General features: G+C 40.7%; 1 protein-coding gene across 2 annotated transcripts in view; it reads left to right on the top strand.

Annotated features, from left to right (window-relative positions):
* The first annotated feature begins 17,209 nt into the window (after positions 1-17,209).
* RNF180 (ring finger protein 180) overlaps positions 17,210-17,959 on the top strand; it is a 75,582-nt gene continuing 74,832 nt past the window's right edge. For both annotated transcript variants that reach the window (XM_031608214.2, XM_090131368.1), the window contains exon 1: positions 17,210-17,907. In XM_031608214.2, the coding sequence (XP_031464074.2) occupies positions 17,824-17,907 (84 nt within the window). In that variant the 5' untranslated portion in view covers positions 17,210-17,823. The remainder of the gene's footprint in view (positions 17,908-17,959) is intronic.

Raw genomic sequence — 17,959 nt, 5'->3', positions numbered from 1 at the left:
CTTTTCACATCTCAGATATCCCCTCAAAACACAAGAAACAGTCTCAACAAAAATCCTAAAAATGACATTTGCTGGCAAAACATTTCTCAACGCACAGTCTGTCAGAAAAAAAAAACTCCTTCATATACTTAATATCATACTATGTCTTTCAAACCCTGTATCTATTTGAACAATTCACAATAACTGAATTCCCTAATCCTGTGTGAAAATAATCAGAGCAGCTAGAGTCAAAACTATTGAGTAGGTCTCCCATCAATCATCTCCCTTCTGATGTTTATTCGTTTATTCCTCTTGTGCATATCACATGTTGACCAGACATAATATTTTGACATAATGTGGAAATCTTTATGCTAAATTTAGTGTTCAGTGTCAGTGCATGCACTCTTTGCCATTTCTTAATACTTCAGTGTTGTTTTGTACTGACAACAATTTAAATCTTCATTTTTTGAAGTATTTGTTTTCTGTTAAGATCAGAATTGCCTATTTTCCAGTCAAAGAAAAAAAAAAAAAAAAAAAGATTTGACATTATCAAATTGCTAATTCAGAGTCTGATTTTCAGACTGCAAGAAACCATTCAGATAAGTTACAGGTATCCATTACCTTTTACAATAATGACTCATTCTATGCTTCTGCTTTATTACAAGACAGTATCTATAGGATTTTGTTCATTACTGGTTCCTTACTTGAGAAGGAATTTTTAGGAGAAGCATTCCTTTCCAGTATGGTACCTATCACAATAGTTCTCTCTTCCTCAGATACAATGACTGAAAAATTACCATAAGATTTTGCAATTAACTCTGGTGATGAAGACACTGGTTTAGTCTTCTGTTGGATAATCTGAAAAGTAGCTTCTAAATAAAGCCATGCTGACGTCTATTGTGGTATGTGCTGTGTAAATATATAGTAAGTAATTAAGTAAAGCTACTCATTTTCAGGTGGTTCCTCCATTTTTTCCATCTTCTTTGTGCTGCACAGTAGAAGCGTTTCCATGTAATAGATTAGTAGTTCATGTGCATAGTTTATAATATAGCTACAATATATTGAGAAAATGCTACCATAACAAAGTGAGCCCCTCTTAACAAAGAAAAGTATCCTTTCAGCACCAAACCAGCAACTGGAAATTACAAATTATTTTGGTGTTTGACGTGACCTAAAGATCTGGAATGGTAAACTTCCTTGCTCAACCAAGTTTCAAGTTTATTCTTCCTACATATTACAGGTACATATTTCTACATATTGCAATTAGTTGCCCAGAAATCCTTTGGGTGTCTTTTAAATCGTGATTTCATTTTCCTGTTGCCAATAAGCTTCATCACAGTATGCTTTCTGAAAATTACAAGCTATTCTGTATTTTCCCTCTATCTCATGCTTTGATCTAAAATAGCATCCTAAAACACTGCCAATTCATTAGCTAAAATGTTATTTGTAACATTAACAAGGCCCACTGAACAGTATTGTCTGTAATACAGACCTGTCACTTATCTTCTCACAATTAGTTTGTGCTTACAGTGATGAACTGTGTTAATTTTGTTTCTAAGCTAGAAATAAGACTGATCTTTAAAGTCCTATTTTTAATAGAAGTGAAAATTTCAGTAAATTGTGGAAGGAAAGAAATGTACCAAACATAATTGCACACTGGCTTTTGTCAGTTTAGTTCCTGGGCTGTTATTCAGCACAGTTCCCCTTGCCTGTATTGCACCACATCCTTTTCTTTTCTCAGTAGAAAGTGAGATAAACAAACAGTTAAGTACCTCAGCACAGTCCACATCCTCCTTAGAACTCAAGAAATCAATGCTTGCAAAACATTGCTGGCTCGTGGTGATTCTAGAGATTTTTACCTCGTTAATTGCTCAGAACAAATTAGATTCATAACGTCCCAGTCATTAGCAGTGAATTAATTGCTCATTACATAGGTTGACTTTTATGAATTGTTTATTTTAATCATTTACTTACATTTTCTCCACAGGTAGTGATGAAATTCATGTTTTAACTAGTAACCATTTCAGCAAGATGTATCATTTCAGTTTACACTTTAATGAACAAATATGAAAAATTACTCGTATAAGTAAAAAAACTAATTTCCCTATTGAAGATCTAATCTCATTTCATCAATATTTGATTTGTAGCAGTCATAAAGATAAATGCCTCTACTATTAATTAAAATATTTCCCTCTTTAACATCTCATACTTCTAATAATCTAATCATTATTTCTGTATTTTTATCTCCTAATTTTCGTAAGTTTTTAGCTAGTTAACTAAGAATTACAACCATTTCAAGGCAATGCTTTCTGCTTAGATAGTTGTCAAATACTGCACTAACTTCTCCATCTCCTTTTGTTGCACTCTGCCGTAAGCCGTATGCCTGTGCCTCTGCTGGTATTCTAATGTTTGTCCTACGGGACTCAAGTCGGCGCATCCCTAACAGAGGAGCATTGACTGTGGAAATCACTCCCTCTACTGGATATTTGAGCTTCTTGCATCTGCAGTTCGTTATCTCTGGGAACAGTCACAGTCAGGACTTTTGCTTTACATAAAGCAGACTTATATGTATTTTTATAGAAAGCAAATAGATACTAGCCACGTATTTCTGTTGAATTCGGAAAACTGAGATTTCATGAAAAAAATCAGATGTTTGATTATAAAAAAAAGAAGAAGAAAACATGTTCCAGGTTTAAAAAAAATACTGAATGTAAATAAGACCAGGGTAAATAAAAAACATAGAAAAAAAAATAAAAAATAAAAAATAAAAAATAAAAAATAGTGCCTTAACAGGAGATACAAAATGTTTAAAAGGGTAAAAAGAATTTTTTTAAAAAACTGTTAGTGCAGGAAAAAAAAATCACAGGCAAAGCAGGTACCAAGAAGTGTATAAACTATACAGTCAGGAGAAAATGGAAAATAAAAATGAAAACAAAGGCAGACATACAGACCTGGATTCTGCAACTACTGAATCTACTGCACTTTCTGAAAGATGCAGTGACAAAAGTACCTGTCCCTTGTAGCACAGGATTGTAGGACTGTCAGAGCAGATCAGGGTGGTAGTGTTCCTGATCATTGGCAGTATGATCTCTTAAGGATAGCTGAAAATACAAATTTTCCTTACATTTTTACATTATTTTTAAAATTTCATGTCAAAATCTGCCAAAGCATGAATCAGATTTCTCAGGCTGTAAGAGAGAACCATGAGAACATGGTTATGGGCATGAGTCTGCTAATGATGTCTAGTTGTTTCTGTATCAGAGGCGGACCTAGTATCTTTAACTCATTTGGTCACAGATATGACAATTCAGTGCCAATCCATATGTGGGCTGCATGGGCAGATGGCTCTGCCCCAGGATCATACAGAAACAGGCATAGCAGTGACAGCTGATCAGAAGCAGAAAACTGAAGGGCAAGTGTGTGCTCGGGAGAGAGAACTCCTACGCTTAGATGTCTCCAGCTGTTTTTCCCTGCAGGCCTACAAGCAGTAGCCTAGGCAGGCTCTCTCTACCAAACATGGGCAATATTCTGGGTGGGGAATATGACTCTGTGACCCCTCCCGCTGCCTGGCAGTGAGAACACATGGAGTGAGAATGGATTTCTAACATTACTTAGACTCTTTTAGCCACATATTCAGTTGCTTTTATAGACATATAAATTTTTTCCAATATGTTTAATGAAGCCCATTTTCAGCATAATATGGAAAGACTTCCTTTCTTACTTCAATTAATGCAGAATCACACTGTTAAGAATTCAGCTTTAAAGGACAGTAAAATTTTACTATGTGCATTTCTGTATCTCCATCAACTGGAAAAGGATTCCTGTAGTAAACTAAATTTGCTCCTAAAGTATTAATAGTTCTTACCACTTTGACTTATCAGCTTAGCACAAGGAACTACAGGCTCCCTTGTAAAGTACAATTGCATTAAAGGAGAAACAAATGCTGTTTCTCATACATCAGTAAGAAAATGGGGAGGAAAATGCATCAAAACATAAACCTGAAACATATACAATCACAGATATTAGATTCCTGCAGCAGAGAATAATAGATGAGGCAAGAATTAGGAATGTTCTGATACAGCAGTATCATGGTCCAAAGAAAAAAGCACTGGCTGAGGACTGCCACTTAATGTAAAATTATGATTACATGCCAACTGTATATTGCATTGCCACTGTTACATTGTGGCACTGTTTAAGAGTTCCAGTCACAGATCATAGGTCCAATCTTTCTCATCTAATCTCTGAAGATACACAAAAATTCACAAAAAAATGAAGTTTGGGTGAAAAAATGGGATTTGGAGGTCCGCATTGTGGGGAGATTTGGCCTTTTTTCAGCCTATCCCCAAAGCACTAGGATTGAAATATGGGAATGGGGGGGGAGAAGAGGGAAAATAGGAAATAAATAGGAAAAATTGGGGGAAAGCAATGGAGGGAACTGGGGGAAAGGGAAGAAATGGAGTAAAATTGGTGGAAAAAGAAAAAAAATGGGAAAAGTAAGGAAAATGGGAGAAAAATGAAGGAAATAAGAGTTGAAATTGAGAAAAAATGCTTTAAAAATAAAAAGAGTTCAGGAGGTGGTGGAAAATTGTGTTATTTTGGGATTCCCTCCTTCCCCCCTTCCACACACACAAAAAAAAATGGGTAAGGAAGCAGAAAAATGGGTAAATATTGAAGAAAAAGTTTGATTTCGGGATGAAACCAGGAAATTTTGGTTAAAATTGGGCTGAAAAGTCCCAGTTTGGGAGAAAGAGGAGGATAAGAAAAGGGAGGGGGGTTAAATAATGGGAATCCCCAAAACAGAGCAAAACTGTGGAAAACACTGATTTGGGGCAAAATGGGGATAAAAATTGTCACAATTGGCCCTAAGGATTTTCAGTTTCAGTAATGCAAGTGGATCATCTGAGTGGATGGAGGAAGTGGGAATGGATCATCTAAATGGGTGTAGGAAGTGGGAAAGCTGAGTAAACTGATGTTATAAAGACTGTAAAGACTATCTTGATTGTAAAGGTTATGTTGTAAAGATTGTGTGTTTCACAGCTACCACCCAAGCTTGGATATCCATCCAAGACTTTTAAAAATCAATATGCTCTCCATAAATATTAAAATAAAAGCATCATAATTTTATATTTTTTCCTGATTTTACTTCTGCTTAAAACTTTTACATCTCTGCCCATAAAGCATAATGCTTGAATTCTGTAAATCCATGTACAAACCACTGCCAACTTTGCTGAGCTTTAATGAGAACAGACTGGTACTTTATCTAACTGTAAACAGTAAAATGATGACCTACAAATGAATATGCATCTTCATTCTGCTCCTCATACTTCTATAATTTTACTATGCGTTTCTACCCATTTAGCTTTTCTCATTAAAGCTAAACTGCAAGCATCTTTCACCTCAATGACATCTTTATAATGAATGTGAATCACCATAATAATTAATTAATATAAATAAGCACAATAATTCATACCTTAATTCTGTCTATCTTCCTTATGGAATCTCCTCTTCACATGTACTGTGTTTTCCATAAACTGGCATGGACTCAATGTCTATAATCTAGGATTTCTCTCTAATCCTTGCTCTTATTCAAATAAATACTTGCTCTGAAGTTATATATTGTATGATTAGAATCACTGGATATTTATAAACATGTAATGTAACATTTTAATCACTTCTTTGTTGAAATAGTGCCCTTCTCCTATCCTTTGTATTAAACCCTATAGAGAAGAAAATCAAATGTTACTTAAATCAAGCATCCATAAACACGTATGAATATCTTTGTGTGTTTTTGAAAGAGCAGACACGCAAACCTAGTTGGACAGATTAGCAACTGCAGCAAACAATGCATTTGGCGTTACACTGTCACTGGTATCAGAATCACTGAATCATAGAATGGTTTGGTTGAAAAGGTCTTTTAAGATCATCTAGTTCCAACCCCCGTGCTATAGGCAGGGACACCTCCCTCTAGACCAGATTGCTCAAAGCCACATCCAGCCTGGCCCTGAATGCTTCCAGGGAGGGGGCATTCACAACCTCGCTGAGCAACCTGTTCCAGTGTTTCACCACCCTGACAGTAAAGAATTTCTCCCTAGTATATAGTCCAAATCTACCTTCATCCCATTCAAAAACATTTCCCCTCATCCTGTTGCTACATCCCTAGCTTTCCTGTAGGTTCCCTTCAGGTACTGGAAGGCCGCCATAAACTCCCCTTAGAGCCTTCTCCAGGCTGAAGAGCCCTAGGTGTCTCAGCCTGTCCTCGTAGTGGAGGTGCTCCAGTGCTCTGATCATCTTTGTGGCCCTCGTCTTGACATGCTCCAACAGCTTCATGTCCTTCTTGTGTTGGGGGCCCCAGAATTGGATGCAGTATTCCAGGTGGGGTCTCAAAAGAGCAGAGTAAAGGGGCAGAATCATCTCCCTTGATCTGCTGGTCACACTTCTTTTGATGCAGCCTAGGATATGGTTGGTCTTCTGGGCTGCAAGAGCACATTGGCAACTCATGTTGAGTCTTTCATCAACAGACATCTCCAAATCCTTCTCCTCAGGGCTCCTCACAAGCCATTCTCACCAGCATGCATCTGTGCTTAGGATTGTCCTGATCCAGGTAGAGCACCTTGCAATTGGCCTTGTTGAACTTCATGAGGTTGGCATGGGTCCACCTCTCAAGCCTGTCCAGGTCCCTCAGGATGACCCAAACAGACATTCCAGAAACAGACAGTTGCCAGTGTAGAATGCACCCTCTAGCATGTCAACTGCACCACTCAGGTTGGTGTTGTCCACAAACTTGCTCAGGGCACACTTGATCCTACTATTCATGTCACCCATGTTAAATAACATCGGTCCCAGCACTGATCCCTGAGGATTGCCACTTGTCACTGGTCTCCACTTGGAAATTGAGCCACACACCACAAGTCTCTGAGTGTGAATCCAGTGAGTGGTCCATCCATCTGTAAAATCAATTTTTCTCCAGTTTGGCAACCAGGATGTCATGAGAGATAGTGTCAAATGCTTTGCACAGGTCCAGGTAGATTACATCAATTGCTTTTCCTTTACCCACTGACACTGTAACTCCATCAGAAAAGACCACCAAGTTTGTCAGGCATGACTTTTGGAGTATGCCAGGCATGACCCTTGGAGAAGCCATGTTGGTTAGCACCAATCACTTCATCTTTATTTTCCATGAGCCTCAGTATGGCTTTCAAGACAATCTACTCCATGATCGTTCCAGGCTCTTAGGTGAGATTGTCTGCCCAGTAGTTCCCTGGATATTCTTTTCTTCTCTTTCTTGAGAATGGGCATTATATTTCCCCTTTTCCAATCAGTTGGAACATCACGAGACTACCATGACCTTTCAAATATGACAGACAGCATCTTGGCAACTTCATCAGCTAGTTCCCTCAGGACCCATGGATGGATTTCGTTGGATCCCACAGCCGTGTGCACCTTCAGGTTCTTTTGATGGTCTCAAAACTGATCTTCGCTTACATTAGGCAGATCTACCTTCTCCAAGTTCTTACCACTGCTTTCTGCTTTTCAAGGTCTTACACAGTAAAATACTTCGGCAGATAAGAACAATTATTTGAGGGCATCTCAGATACATCTTGATGGACTGACACAACTCAGTTCAGTTGCAAGTGACTAAGATCCTAGCAAAATTTGAGATGCTCTCAGGTATTCCACCTGATCTGCAACTATTGGTCCAGAGGCTGTGTCATATATGCCACTGTCACAAAGATGTGAGTATCTTAAGCAGTGAAGAGATGTGTGGGTATTTAAATCAAGCTTCATGTCAAAATCATTAAAAATATTTAGAATACCAGTTGATCAGCTCTTACAGTGCCTGAAGCTTATAGATCTCCAGATTACGAACCACTTATTTTTCTCAATGTAAGAGCCTAATACCTTCCATAAGAAAATGTAGTCCCAAAGCACTGCCCTCAAGTTATCTGGGAGCAAGGAGGACCCGAGGATCTACAGGCTGGTGAGTCTCACCTCCATACCTGGGAAGATCAGGGAATAGATCCTTCTGGATATCATGCTTGATCACATGAGGAATGAGCGTGTGATCCGAGAGCCAGCACAGCTTCACCAGGTGAAGGTCATGCTTAACCAATATGGTGGCCTTCTATGATGGAGTGACTGCATTGGTGGACAAAAGTGACTGATGTCATTTACCTGGTCTTGAGCAAGGCCGTTGACATGCTCCCCCACCACATCCTCATCTCCAGATTGGAGGGATGTGGATTGGATAGGTGGACCACCGAATGGATAAAAGATTGGTTGAAAGGCCGCAGACAGAGGGTGGTGATTAATGTTCTATGTCCAGGCGGAGGCTGGTAACAAGCGGTGTCCTCCAGGGGTCTGTTCTGGGACTAGTGCTCTTTAACATCTTTATCAATGACATCAATGACGGAATTGAGTGCACCCTCAGCAAGTTCGCTGACGACAGCAAGCTGAGTGGTGTGGTTGACATGGTAGAAGGAAGGGATGCCATTCAGAGGGACCTGAACAGACTTGAAAGATGGGCCTGGGTGAACCTGATGAGGTTCAACACAGCAAAGTGCAAGGTTTTGCACTTGTACTGGAGGAATCCAAGGCATTTATACAGACTGGAAGGAGCAATACTTGAGAGCAGCCCTGCAGAGAAGAATCCAGAAGTCCTGATGGATGAAAAACTTAACATGAGCCAGCAGTGTGCTCTTGCAGCTCATAAAGCAAATGGTATCCCGGGCTCCATCAGAAGAGGGGTGGCCAGCAGGGACAGGGAGGTGATTGTCCCTCTCTACTCTGCTCTTGTGAGACCCCATCTGGAGTACTGTGTCCAGGTCTGGAGCCCCCAGTACAAGAAAGACAGAGAGCCGTTGGAGAGGGTCCAGAGGAGGGCCACAAAGATGATCAGGGGACTGGAGCATCTCCCCGACAAAGACAGGCTGAGGGAAGTGGGCTTGTTCAGCCTGGGGAAAAGAAGGCTGTGAGGTGACCGCATTGCAGCCTTTCAGCACCTAAAGACCGTCAACAAACAGGAGGGGAATCAACTCTTTGGAAGGGTAGATAAGTGCAGGACGAGGGGAAATGGTTTTAAGTTGAGAGAGGGAAGATTTAGGTTGGATGTCAGGGGGAAGTTCTTTACAGAGAGAGTGGTGAGGTGCTGGAACAGGCTGCCCAGAGAGGTTGTGGATGCCCCATCCCTGGAGGGACAGATTCCCATCCAAGCCAGATTGGATGGGGCAGCCTGGTCTCGTATTAAATGGGGAAGTTGGTGGCCCTGCCTGTGGCAGGGGGGCTGGAGATTCATGATCCTTGAGGTCCCTTCCAACCCGGGCCATTCTGTGATTCTATGATTCTATGATCTGCTCTTTGAGTCTGAGATAGGAGTGTCACTAAACTATGGCAAAGGCCTTGAAAGTGACTGCTCAGATAGCTCATAGCATCAGTGCTTCTGCCTGAAAAGAACTGAGCATCATAATTATGTGGGTGTACATTCTTACTCATTAGCTCTGATGGCATTCTTCTCAGCACTAGAACAGAGAAATGTCCTTTGGGAGTCTCATTCTTTGCTCACTCTTTGAGGTGCGAAGCTGCCCTGAATCACGCTGCTGAAGCAAGGAACTCTGTTCCAGACAATTGGTACTTAATTCTGGCATCAGAAATACTGTTTTGCAGGTACCTTTTTTGGAATAAACCAAAGTTTACATTTAAGGATTACAGAATGGATTCTACAGCAAAAGCAAGCACAGTAACACCAAATTAAGTAAAGCCTATCTAACTAAAATGACAACATTATTTAGTGTAGCATCTCATTATATTACATATTTTAGATGATTATATGACAAGATGAAGATTTTGGATCTCTCTGAGATCTGGCAGCAGAATTCACAGACACTGTATTTCAGTAATGGCGAAAATATTATGAATAATCAGGCATGAGTGTAGGAGGTTCTTTTGACTACAACAAAAAGAATATTTGAATACAGTATCATGTTAGAAAGATGAAGCTTTGAAGTCCTACCTTTTATTACATCTTTAAATTGCATATTCTAAGCACAGCAGAATGCATCAGACTACAATTCTTGATTCAGAAACAGTGAAATGTAAAAAAGTAAACACAAGTTTCCAAAAAGGAAAGCTAGAAATCATCTTAAAATGATTTATGACAATTTAAACTGATGACTAAGTGAGGATAAAACAAGTATGATTTTCATAATTGAGAATGTTAATTATGTAACAACTGAGACATGTATGCAAACAAGATAACTCTGAAGTAATTTTAGATGATCTGTTTTCAAGGAGAATGAGACAATTTAACCTGGGGTGGCTTCTAAAAAAGAAAAACAGCCTGTTACACATACAATTTAGCATTGACGAATGAAAGAAACTTTAATTTTTTTCCTACTGATTCCTACTGAAAAAGTAAAACTGACAATTCTAGAAAAGGAGTGAATTTCAAGCTGCTTTAAGAAACTACATTACATGGCAATAAATAATAAAACAATATATTTGGAAATATTTAATTTAGACAATGGTAACATAGCAGATGGCCCTGGAATCTCATGAAAGCTTAAACTTCATCAAGTCAAAATTTTGTGCAGAGATGCTCAGCATTTTGGAACAAACTCAGCTCTGGAAAACAAACCAACAAAATAAAACAAGCAAATAAACAACAAAACAAGAAAAACATATTTTTTATATCCTTTAGATTCTTTCTGAAGGATATAAAAAATATTTTTACAACTTTAAGAAATTTTTTTCTTCATATATGTATTCAAGAACTGATGAGCTTCTTACAAGATAGGAAAATTAGGTCTAAGTACACAGAAGCATATTCTATCACAGAAAGAATCTGCCAGATCTTTAAAACCCCCCACCAGCTGCTGTAAACTTGATAATCATGCAGCTATACTCATTCCTCTTTTGTTAGTTTGTATTTTCTCTAATACTTCCCTTAGGAAGCAGTTTCATTATTTTCCTTATTGGGACAGATACAGCCTTTTTATTTCCATCATAAATTTTTTAATGGCCAATTCATATATTCTTTTTTACATCTATCTCCTAGGCTCCACAGTCTAGGTTACAATTTGCCTTTTCCAGGCTACAATACACTGCCAAGGCATAGACATCCTGTGACCAATTAGTGTATTCCAACAATTCTCCCTCTTATTGCTTCCACTGGACAAGTCCCTTCCAATTACAGAGGAAACTTTTGCTACCATTTGTTTCAGGGTACATTTGGATCTGAGAGACAAAATGTCTCAGGAGCAGAGGCAAGCAAGCTATGCACTCATAGCAGCACAGAGGATTATGAGTTTTATTCAGCATACACACACTCTCACACACACAGGCGTCCATTTTAGATAATCCCTGCAAGTGGCAAGCAGAAATTCTCTAAGCAAGTGCACTATTACTTACCAACCCTTGAGAGACAGCAAACCACCAAAAAAGGAGAGAGAAGGAATATGCCAGCAGTGGATTTGACAGCTAGTGCCAGCAAGGCATCCCCTGTTTCAAAGTGTACTTTTCCTCTCTCTCCCACCATAGTCTCTCTCCTGCTTTTATTCTCCCCAGGGTATGCAGGGTTTATTCCACTTGCACGCTTTTATCCACATGACCAGTGTATGTTAAGGAGCCCAGGTGGAACACCTGCTTGCAAAACAAGACCTTGCAAAAACAAGACTAAGCACCAAGGTCAGCTCTCTCTGCAATACATCCCTTAAAACTGCACAATATTTTGCTCCATCTCTGTATCATTCTTCAGTTAGAGGCCTGTAGGTCCCCAAAACATCATTCTCCAAGTGTACAGCATTGCATTTTATTCACTTGAATCTCATACATTTTCCAGTTCTTTAATATCCAAGGTCACCTACGTCTTTCTTAATATTCTTTGCAAGTTCCAACTCAGCTGCAGTTTAAACATCTTTTATTCTTGCTCTACACTACAAAAATTAACTTTGCTGTTCCCGTATTTGGTATTCTTTTATTCCTGTTTTTTGACCTATTTCTTTTACTCATCCATTTATTTCTAAAATCTTTTCAGTGATTGTCCAGCATTATTTTTGCAAGTCTTTACCTTAATTGCTTAAATTACACCTCTGTGGTTTGAATAAATTTTACTTTAATTCCAGATATCCTCTCCATTCAAATTCCTGCGCACTTCAGACTGGCAGAGCTAAAGAAACTGCAGTTTTGTTTCAGTTTCTTTAGCTTATCTAAGCCTCAAGTCAAGCACTATACTTGAAGAAATACCTTTGTTGATCTTTCCATTTAATTTAAAATAGAATGACTTAATCAAAAACCTTGACTAAAATATACAATGGTAGATTTAACTGCCAAAAAAATTTATCATTTTTTTTACACTTTCACTCAAACTAGATATAAAATAGCATAGACCCCTCTTGTAAGTGTTTTTAATGTATTTTTACATGTCTATTTAGTGTAAAACAATTATATTAGTCCTTTGAGATCCCTGAAATTCCCTCTCCTATACAAGTCTTACAGCCCTCTGTGCAGATATGTTCTCTTCCATCCCATAACTGTCCAGTAGATCATAAAGTCTTTGAAGCTAGGATACCACAGAGTAAAAGACAGTGTGTTTTTATCTTTAGCTGATTAATCTGTGTGTTCTCCCAGGTCACAGGAAATGTGCTGTAAGCAAAAGGCTGTGGAGAAAAGTGACCCGAGGTCTATTTTCTTTATGAATATTTCACTTGTAGGAGCTAGTTCCTAGCAGCGATAAACAGAACACAAACTAATAAGCTTCACTGCCAATAATAATATGCATAGCACACCACCTTCAAGGCATTTTCTTTTCCCTATCTCAAGACAGGATTCCTTGATCAGCAGCATTCTGAAGCTGAGAAGATCCCTGCATCTAACACAGTGGACTGTGTTAGATTTGGATTCCAGGGAACAAGTGACCACCAGGAAAGAAAGTTACATTAAGAACTACATTATTAGATCTAGCTCTGACAGACTGACACTTACTTAAAAAATTTTATCTTAGTTCCAACATGTTCTGTGACCATACAAAACAATTTTAGACTGACTTAGTTGTTCTTTGATGAGAAGCAAAATCAAAAGATTTGTTTAAAGATGGATTTTCTGTATAGTCATTAGGTTTCATATATGAGAAAGATGAGCTTCATAGATCTGGTTTGGAAGCTTAAGAGCAAATATAAACCATTATCTTCAAGGGAAAGGAGAAGAAATGTCACTTTCTTACAATTAATGTTATAATGGGAAAGATTTTTCAATGGTTAATCGTATTGAACATAAGGGCGTGTTTTTGAAAGGAATATAAAATGCTAGATAATACTCACCATGGAGTGAAATGTTATGCTTTACTGTTATCATAATGCCTAATGTCACCAGAGTTTTTTCATAAATGAGACCTACTGTGAAGGAGTTTTACCTTTCAAATATGCATTATGCTTGAGTTTAAAAACAAAAATAAAAACAGACAAAAAATGTTAACAGCAACAATACATATCTTCCTGTGTTCAGTATCATATTCCTGAAGTTCCATCTAACATATTCTGTTTCTTCACTCATTTCTAATGATCTGTCTCTAGCCACTTCCTACAATACTTTCTCCAGCACAAATGACAATATGCAGGTCTTGGACATGATCCCAGAATAACGTGTCACAGAACCAGGGGTTACTGGGTTAATGCCTAGGTTAGTCATTAGTTCAACACTGAATATCTGTATAAAAAGTAATAAATTGGAGAATATGTATTTTGGTAAAGAAAGGAACTCTACAGGAGTGAAAGTCCGGTTATTTATTTATTTTCTTAAGTAGAAAAGACTTCTATTTTCTAATTCATCACCCCTGCTGGCAAGGAGGTAATATCTACTACAGGGTAATAAGTAGCCTGCACAAATCACTGCAATGTACTTCAGTGTTCAAAGATAATACATACAGCCTTCACTATAGCCTTCCTGCTATCTCAGTGGGTCAAAAATAGTCCCTGTTTTCTATCTTACTGCTCATCAGTTCAGTATTGATAGACTGATAGCCCACCATAGACCATCCAGATTACCATGGGATATCTCAGTAAAAAGCACTTCATATATATACCCACTTGGGAACTAATTCTACACCAGGCTGTCATATATCCTACAGCTACAGCGTGAGTAATAACTATTCACTTTCTTAGTGATCACTTTATCCTATCTTATCTTGCACGGGCCAGCTGTTCTGTCCTCATGCTGTGAGAGACAAAAACTACCTGTAAAACAACAGATAAGCTAACCTCGCAGCTGAATGTCTTGCTCAATAAAATCAAAGGTGCTGAACAAAAATTCTCAAAATATAATTTCATAGAAGTACCATGGTTTTATCTTTCCTCATTTCATTCTGTGACATAAGCCATACACTGTCTTTCATTTCTTTTCCTCAGTGCCTTCTTGACTGCTATTTCTTCTGAAGCACAAGATACCATAAAATTCCTGTAATTAAAACCAACATCTTCCTTAACAAGAATCAAATGAGATGATAACATTTTAAAAGAGTAAAATCTCTTTGCTCTAATACTTTCAACATCCTTTTACCTCAGAAGGGGAAGACCTAAATTAGCAGGCAGTCATTTAAACCTGTCTTTTATGCACTCTATTCATTTTCCTGTTTTGCTTGCTATGCATGCTTTCAAAACACCTTGTAAACCACAACTAGTCATTACCGATAAACAGTGTTTTTCCTAAATAGTCCTTTCAGATAAAAATTGAGCACATTGTACCACACTGGGAATTACTTCAAATTAACAGTCTCTTTCTTCTCTGAGGCAACCATGGCTGAGCACAGCAGAACTCGTTTACTGTGAGCATTCTACCTGTGAACGTTTTTGTGTAGACCTTCTCTACTAAAGCAAAAAAAGAAAAAAAAGAAAAAAAAAGAAGAAACTAAAAAGACCATAGTATTGATGTTCTTAGTAAACACGCAAACACGCAAACAAACAAACAAACAAACAAATATTCCAACAATAAAGCAGGAAAATAAGTGATCATAGGCCAGGATAAGCTTGGTTGTATTTTTATTTATTTTAACATATACATCAGTAGGATTCCACGTAGCTGGAAATGAATAAACCTATGCTATGTCCTAAGGAAAAAAAAACCGACTAATTCCATACTTACACTGCAGTCTGCTAGAACAGGGTAGCAAAGAGCAAAACTTAGTGGTATCATAAAATCACAGAATCACAGAATGGTTGAGGATGGAAATCATCTGGTCCAACACCCTGCTCAAGAAGGGACATCCTGAGCAGGCTGCCCAGTACTATGTCCAGGCAGCTTATGACAGTCTCCAAGGAAGGAGATTTCTCAGCCTCTGTGCCTCATGATGTTCAAGACAGTGTCTTTAATAGTATGCTTTAACTTTTGGTTAGCTGGTCAGGCCAGGTAGTTTTACTCAATGATCTTCGTCCCCTCCATCTGAACTATTCTAAATCTTTGGACAACATGTAGTCAACCAGTGAAGAAGTGTTACCTGACACCCTGACAAAGCTTCCTATGTTCCCCCTGCATCCAGTTTATACCCATTGCTTCATCATCACAGAATCACAGAATGGCCCGGGTTGGAAGGGACCTCAAGGATCATGAATCTCCAGCCCCCCTGCCACAGGCAGGGCCACCAACTTCCCCATTTAATACGAGACCAGGCTGCCCCCAGGACCCCATCCTATTTGGCCTTCAACACCTCCAGGGATGGGGCATCCACAACCTCTCTGGGCAGCCTCACCACCCTCTCTGTAAAGAACTTCCCCCTGACATCCAACCTAAATCTTCCCTCTCTCAACTTAAAACCATTTCCCCTCATCCTGCAGTTATCTACCCTTCCAAAGAGTTGATTCCCCTCCTGTTTGTTGACGGTCTTTAGGTGCTGAAAGGCTGCAATGCGGTCACCTCACAGCCTTCTTTTCCCCAGGCTGAACAAGCCCACTTCCCTCAGCCTGTCTTTGTCGGGGAGATGCTCCAGTCCCCTGATCATCTTTGTGGCCCTCCTCTGGACCCTCTCCAACGGCTCTCTGTCTTTCTTGTACTGGGGGCTCCAGACCTGGACACAGTACTCCAGATGGGGTCTCACAAGAGCAGAGTAGAGAGGGACAATCACCTCCCTGTCCCTGCTGGCCACCCCTCTTCTGATGGAGCCCAGGATACCATTTGCTTTATGAGCTGCAAGAGCACACTGCTGGCTCATGTTAAGTTTTTCATCCATCAGGACTTCTGGATTCTTCTCTGCAGGGCTGCTCTCAAGTATTGCTCCTTCCAGTCTGTATAAATGCCTTGGATTCCTCCAGTACAAGTGCAAAACCTTGCACTTTGCTGTGTTGAACCTCATCAGGTTCACCCAGGCCCATCTTTCAAGTCTGTTCAGGTCCCTCTGAATGGCATCCCTTCCTTCTACCGTGTCAACCACACCACTCAGCTTGCTGTCATCTGCGAACTTGCTGAGGGTGCACTCAATTCCGTCATTGATGTCATTGATAAAGATGTTAAAGAGCACTAGTCCCAGAATAGACCCCTGGGGGGGTCTATTTGCTTTATGAGCTGATGTCACAGGGCATCAGAGAAAAGAACCTGGTTCTATCCTTTTGCATCCTGGGGTATACACATTGATAAGGTCCCCCCTAAGCCTCCCTTTCTCCAGGCTGCACAGTACCAGCTCTCTCAGCCCTTCCTTACTGTACTTACTACACAGGTATACTCCAGACCCTTCATCATCTTCAAGGCCCTTTGTTTGACTCTTTCCACAGTGTCCATACCGTTCTTGTACTGTGAAACCTAGAACTGGACACAGCACTCCAGGTGTGGCTTCACCAGAGCTAAATAGAAGAGAAGGATCACTTCCCTCAATCATTTAGCAACATTTCTCTTGAAAAAAGCTCACAGTGCTGTAAGCCTTCTTGCCGCATGGGCATATTGCTGACTCACGTTTAACCTGGTGTCCACCAGGAGCCCCAGGCCCTTTTCTGCAGAGCTCCTTTCCATCTGGATGTCCCCAACATGTGTTCATGCCTGGACTGCTCCTTTCCAGATGCAGGACTTGCACTTCTTTCTTGAATTGCATGAGATTCTTATCAGCCCATCACTCCAACCTATTGAGGTCCCCTTTGATGACAGCAGGGTCCTCTGGTGCATTCCCCCCAGTTGTGTGCCCAGGTTTTCTCCCAGACTGCTCCGCATGAGTTGCAGCAATTCCGTGTAAAAGTTCACAAAATAGTTATGTATTTCATTTAAAACTTTCTCTTTGCTTTGGTGCCCATTAAGGCACTCAGAGGCTGCAGGGGAGCTGATACACTGCTGTATGTGATGCACCCTGCTGCCTGCAGTTGCTCTCACACTGGTTCCGGTCTGGCTGCGCTGGCTCTGGACAGAGCTTCTTCCTGAGTTTTGAAAAACCCTGAGCACAGGCGGGCACCGCTGCTCCCCTGGAAAAGCCTAACGCATTTGACTAGCTGCGCTGCTGCCTTTATGGAAAGGGCTGCAGCAGCGCAAAGCATTTCTGTCGCTTTGTTACTGTTCCTTCTTCTACTGAAAAGTTTTTATTCAGCTCTCCCTAATCCACTCCCGCGTCTCACCTCTGCCGCACCCAGCCCGGCACACCCCACCCCGGCTCCCCCTCTGCCAGGCAGGAGACAGCGGCGGTGCCACCCTCAGGCCTCCCCGCGGCACGGCCCGCCGGACCTCCCGCCGCCGCCCGGCCTCCGCCGGCACCCCGCGGGGAGGGCTCGCGGCAGCGCCCGAGAGGACCGGCCCTCCCCCGGGTGACCTCCGCGGCGGGCAGGGCCGGCCGGGCACCGCGGTGGCTGAGCGCTTTCCGCAGCCGTTTGTCTCCTGTCTCTTCCCGTTCGCATGAGCAGCTGCTGCTGCGCAGCCCCTTCCCCGCCCGCCTCGGCGGCGTCGCCTCCTCCTCGCGGCTTCGAGCGGCGCGGCCCGGTAAGCGGAGCGGGGCGCGGGGAGGGGCAGCGCCGCCGGCCCTTAGGCCCTG

Source organism: Phasianus colchicus, chromosome Z (genome assembly GCF_987193195.1).
Source record: "Phasianus colchicus chromosome Z, bPhaCol1.hap1.1, whole genome shotgun sequence".
Classification (NCBI taxonomy): domain Eukaryota; kingdom Metazoa; phylum Chordata; class Aves; order Galliformes; family Phasianidae; genus Phasianus; species Phasianus colchicus.
This window is presented reverse-complemented; position numbering and strand designations above follow the sequence as displayed.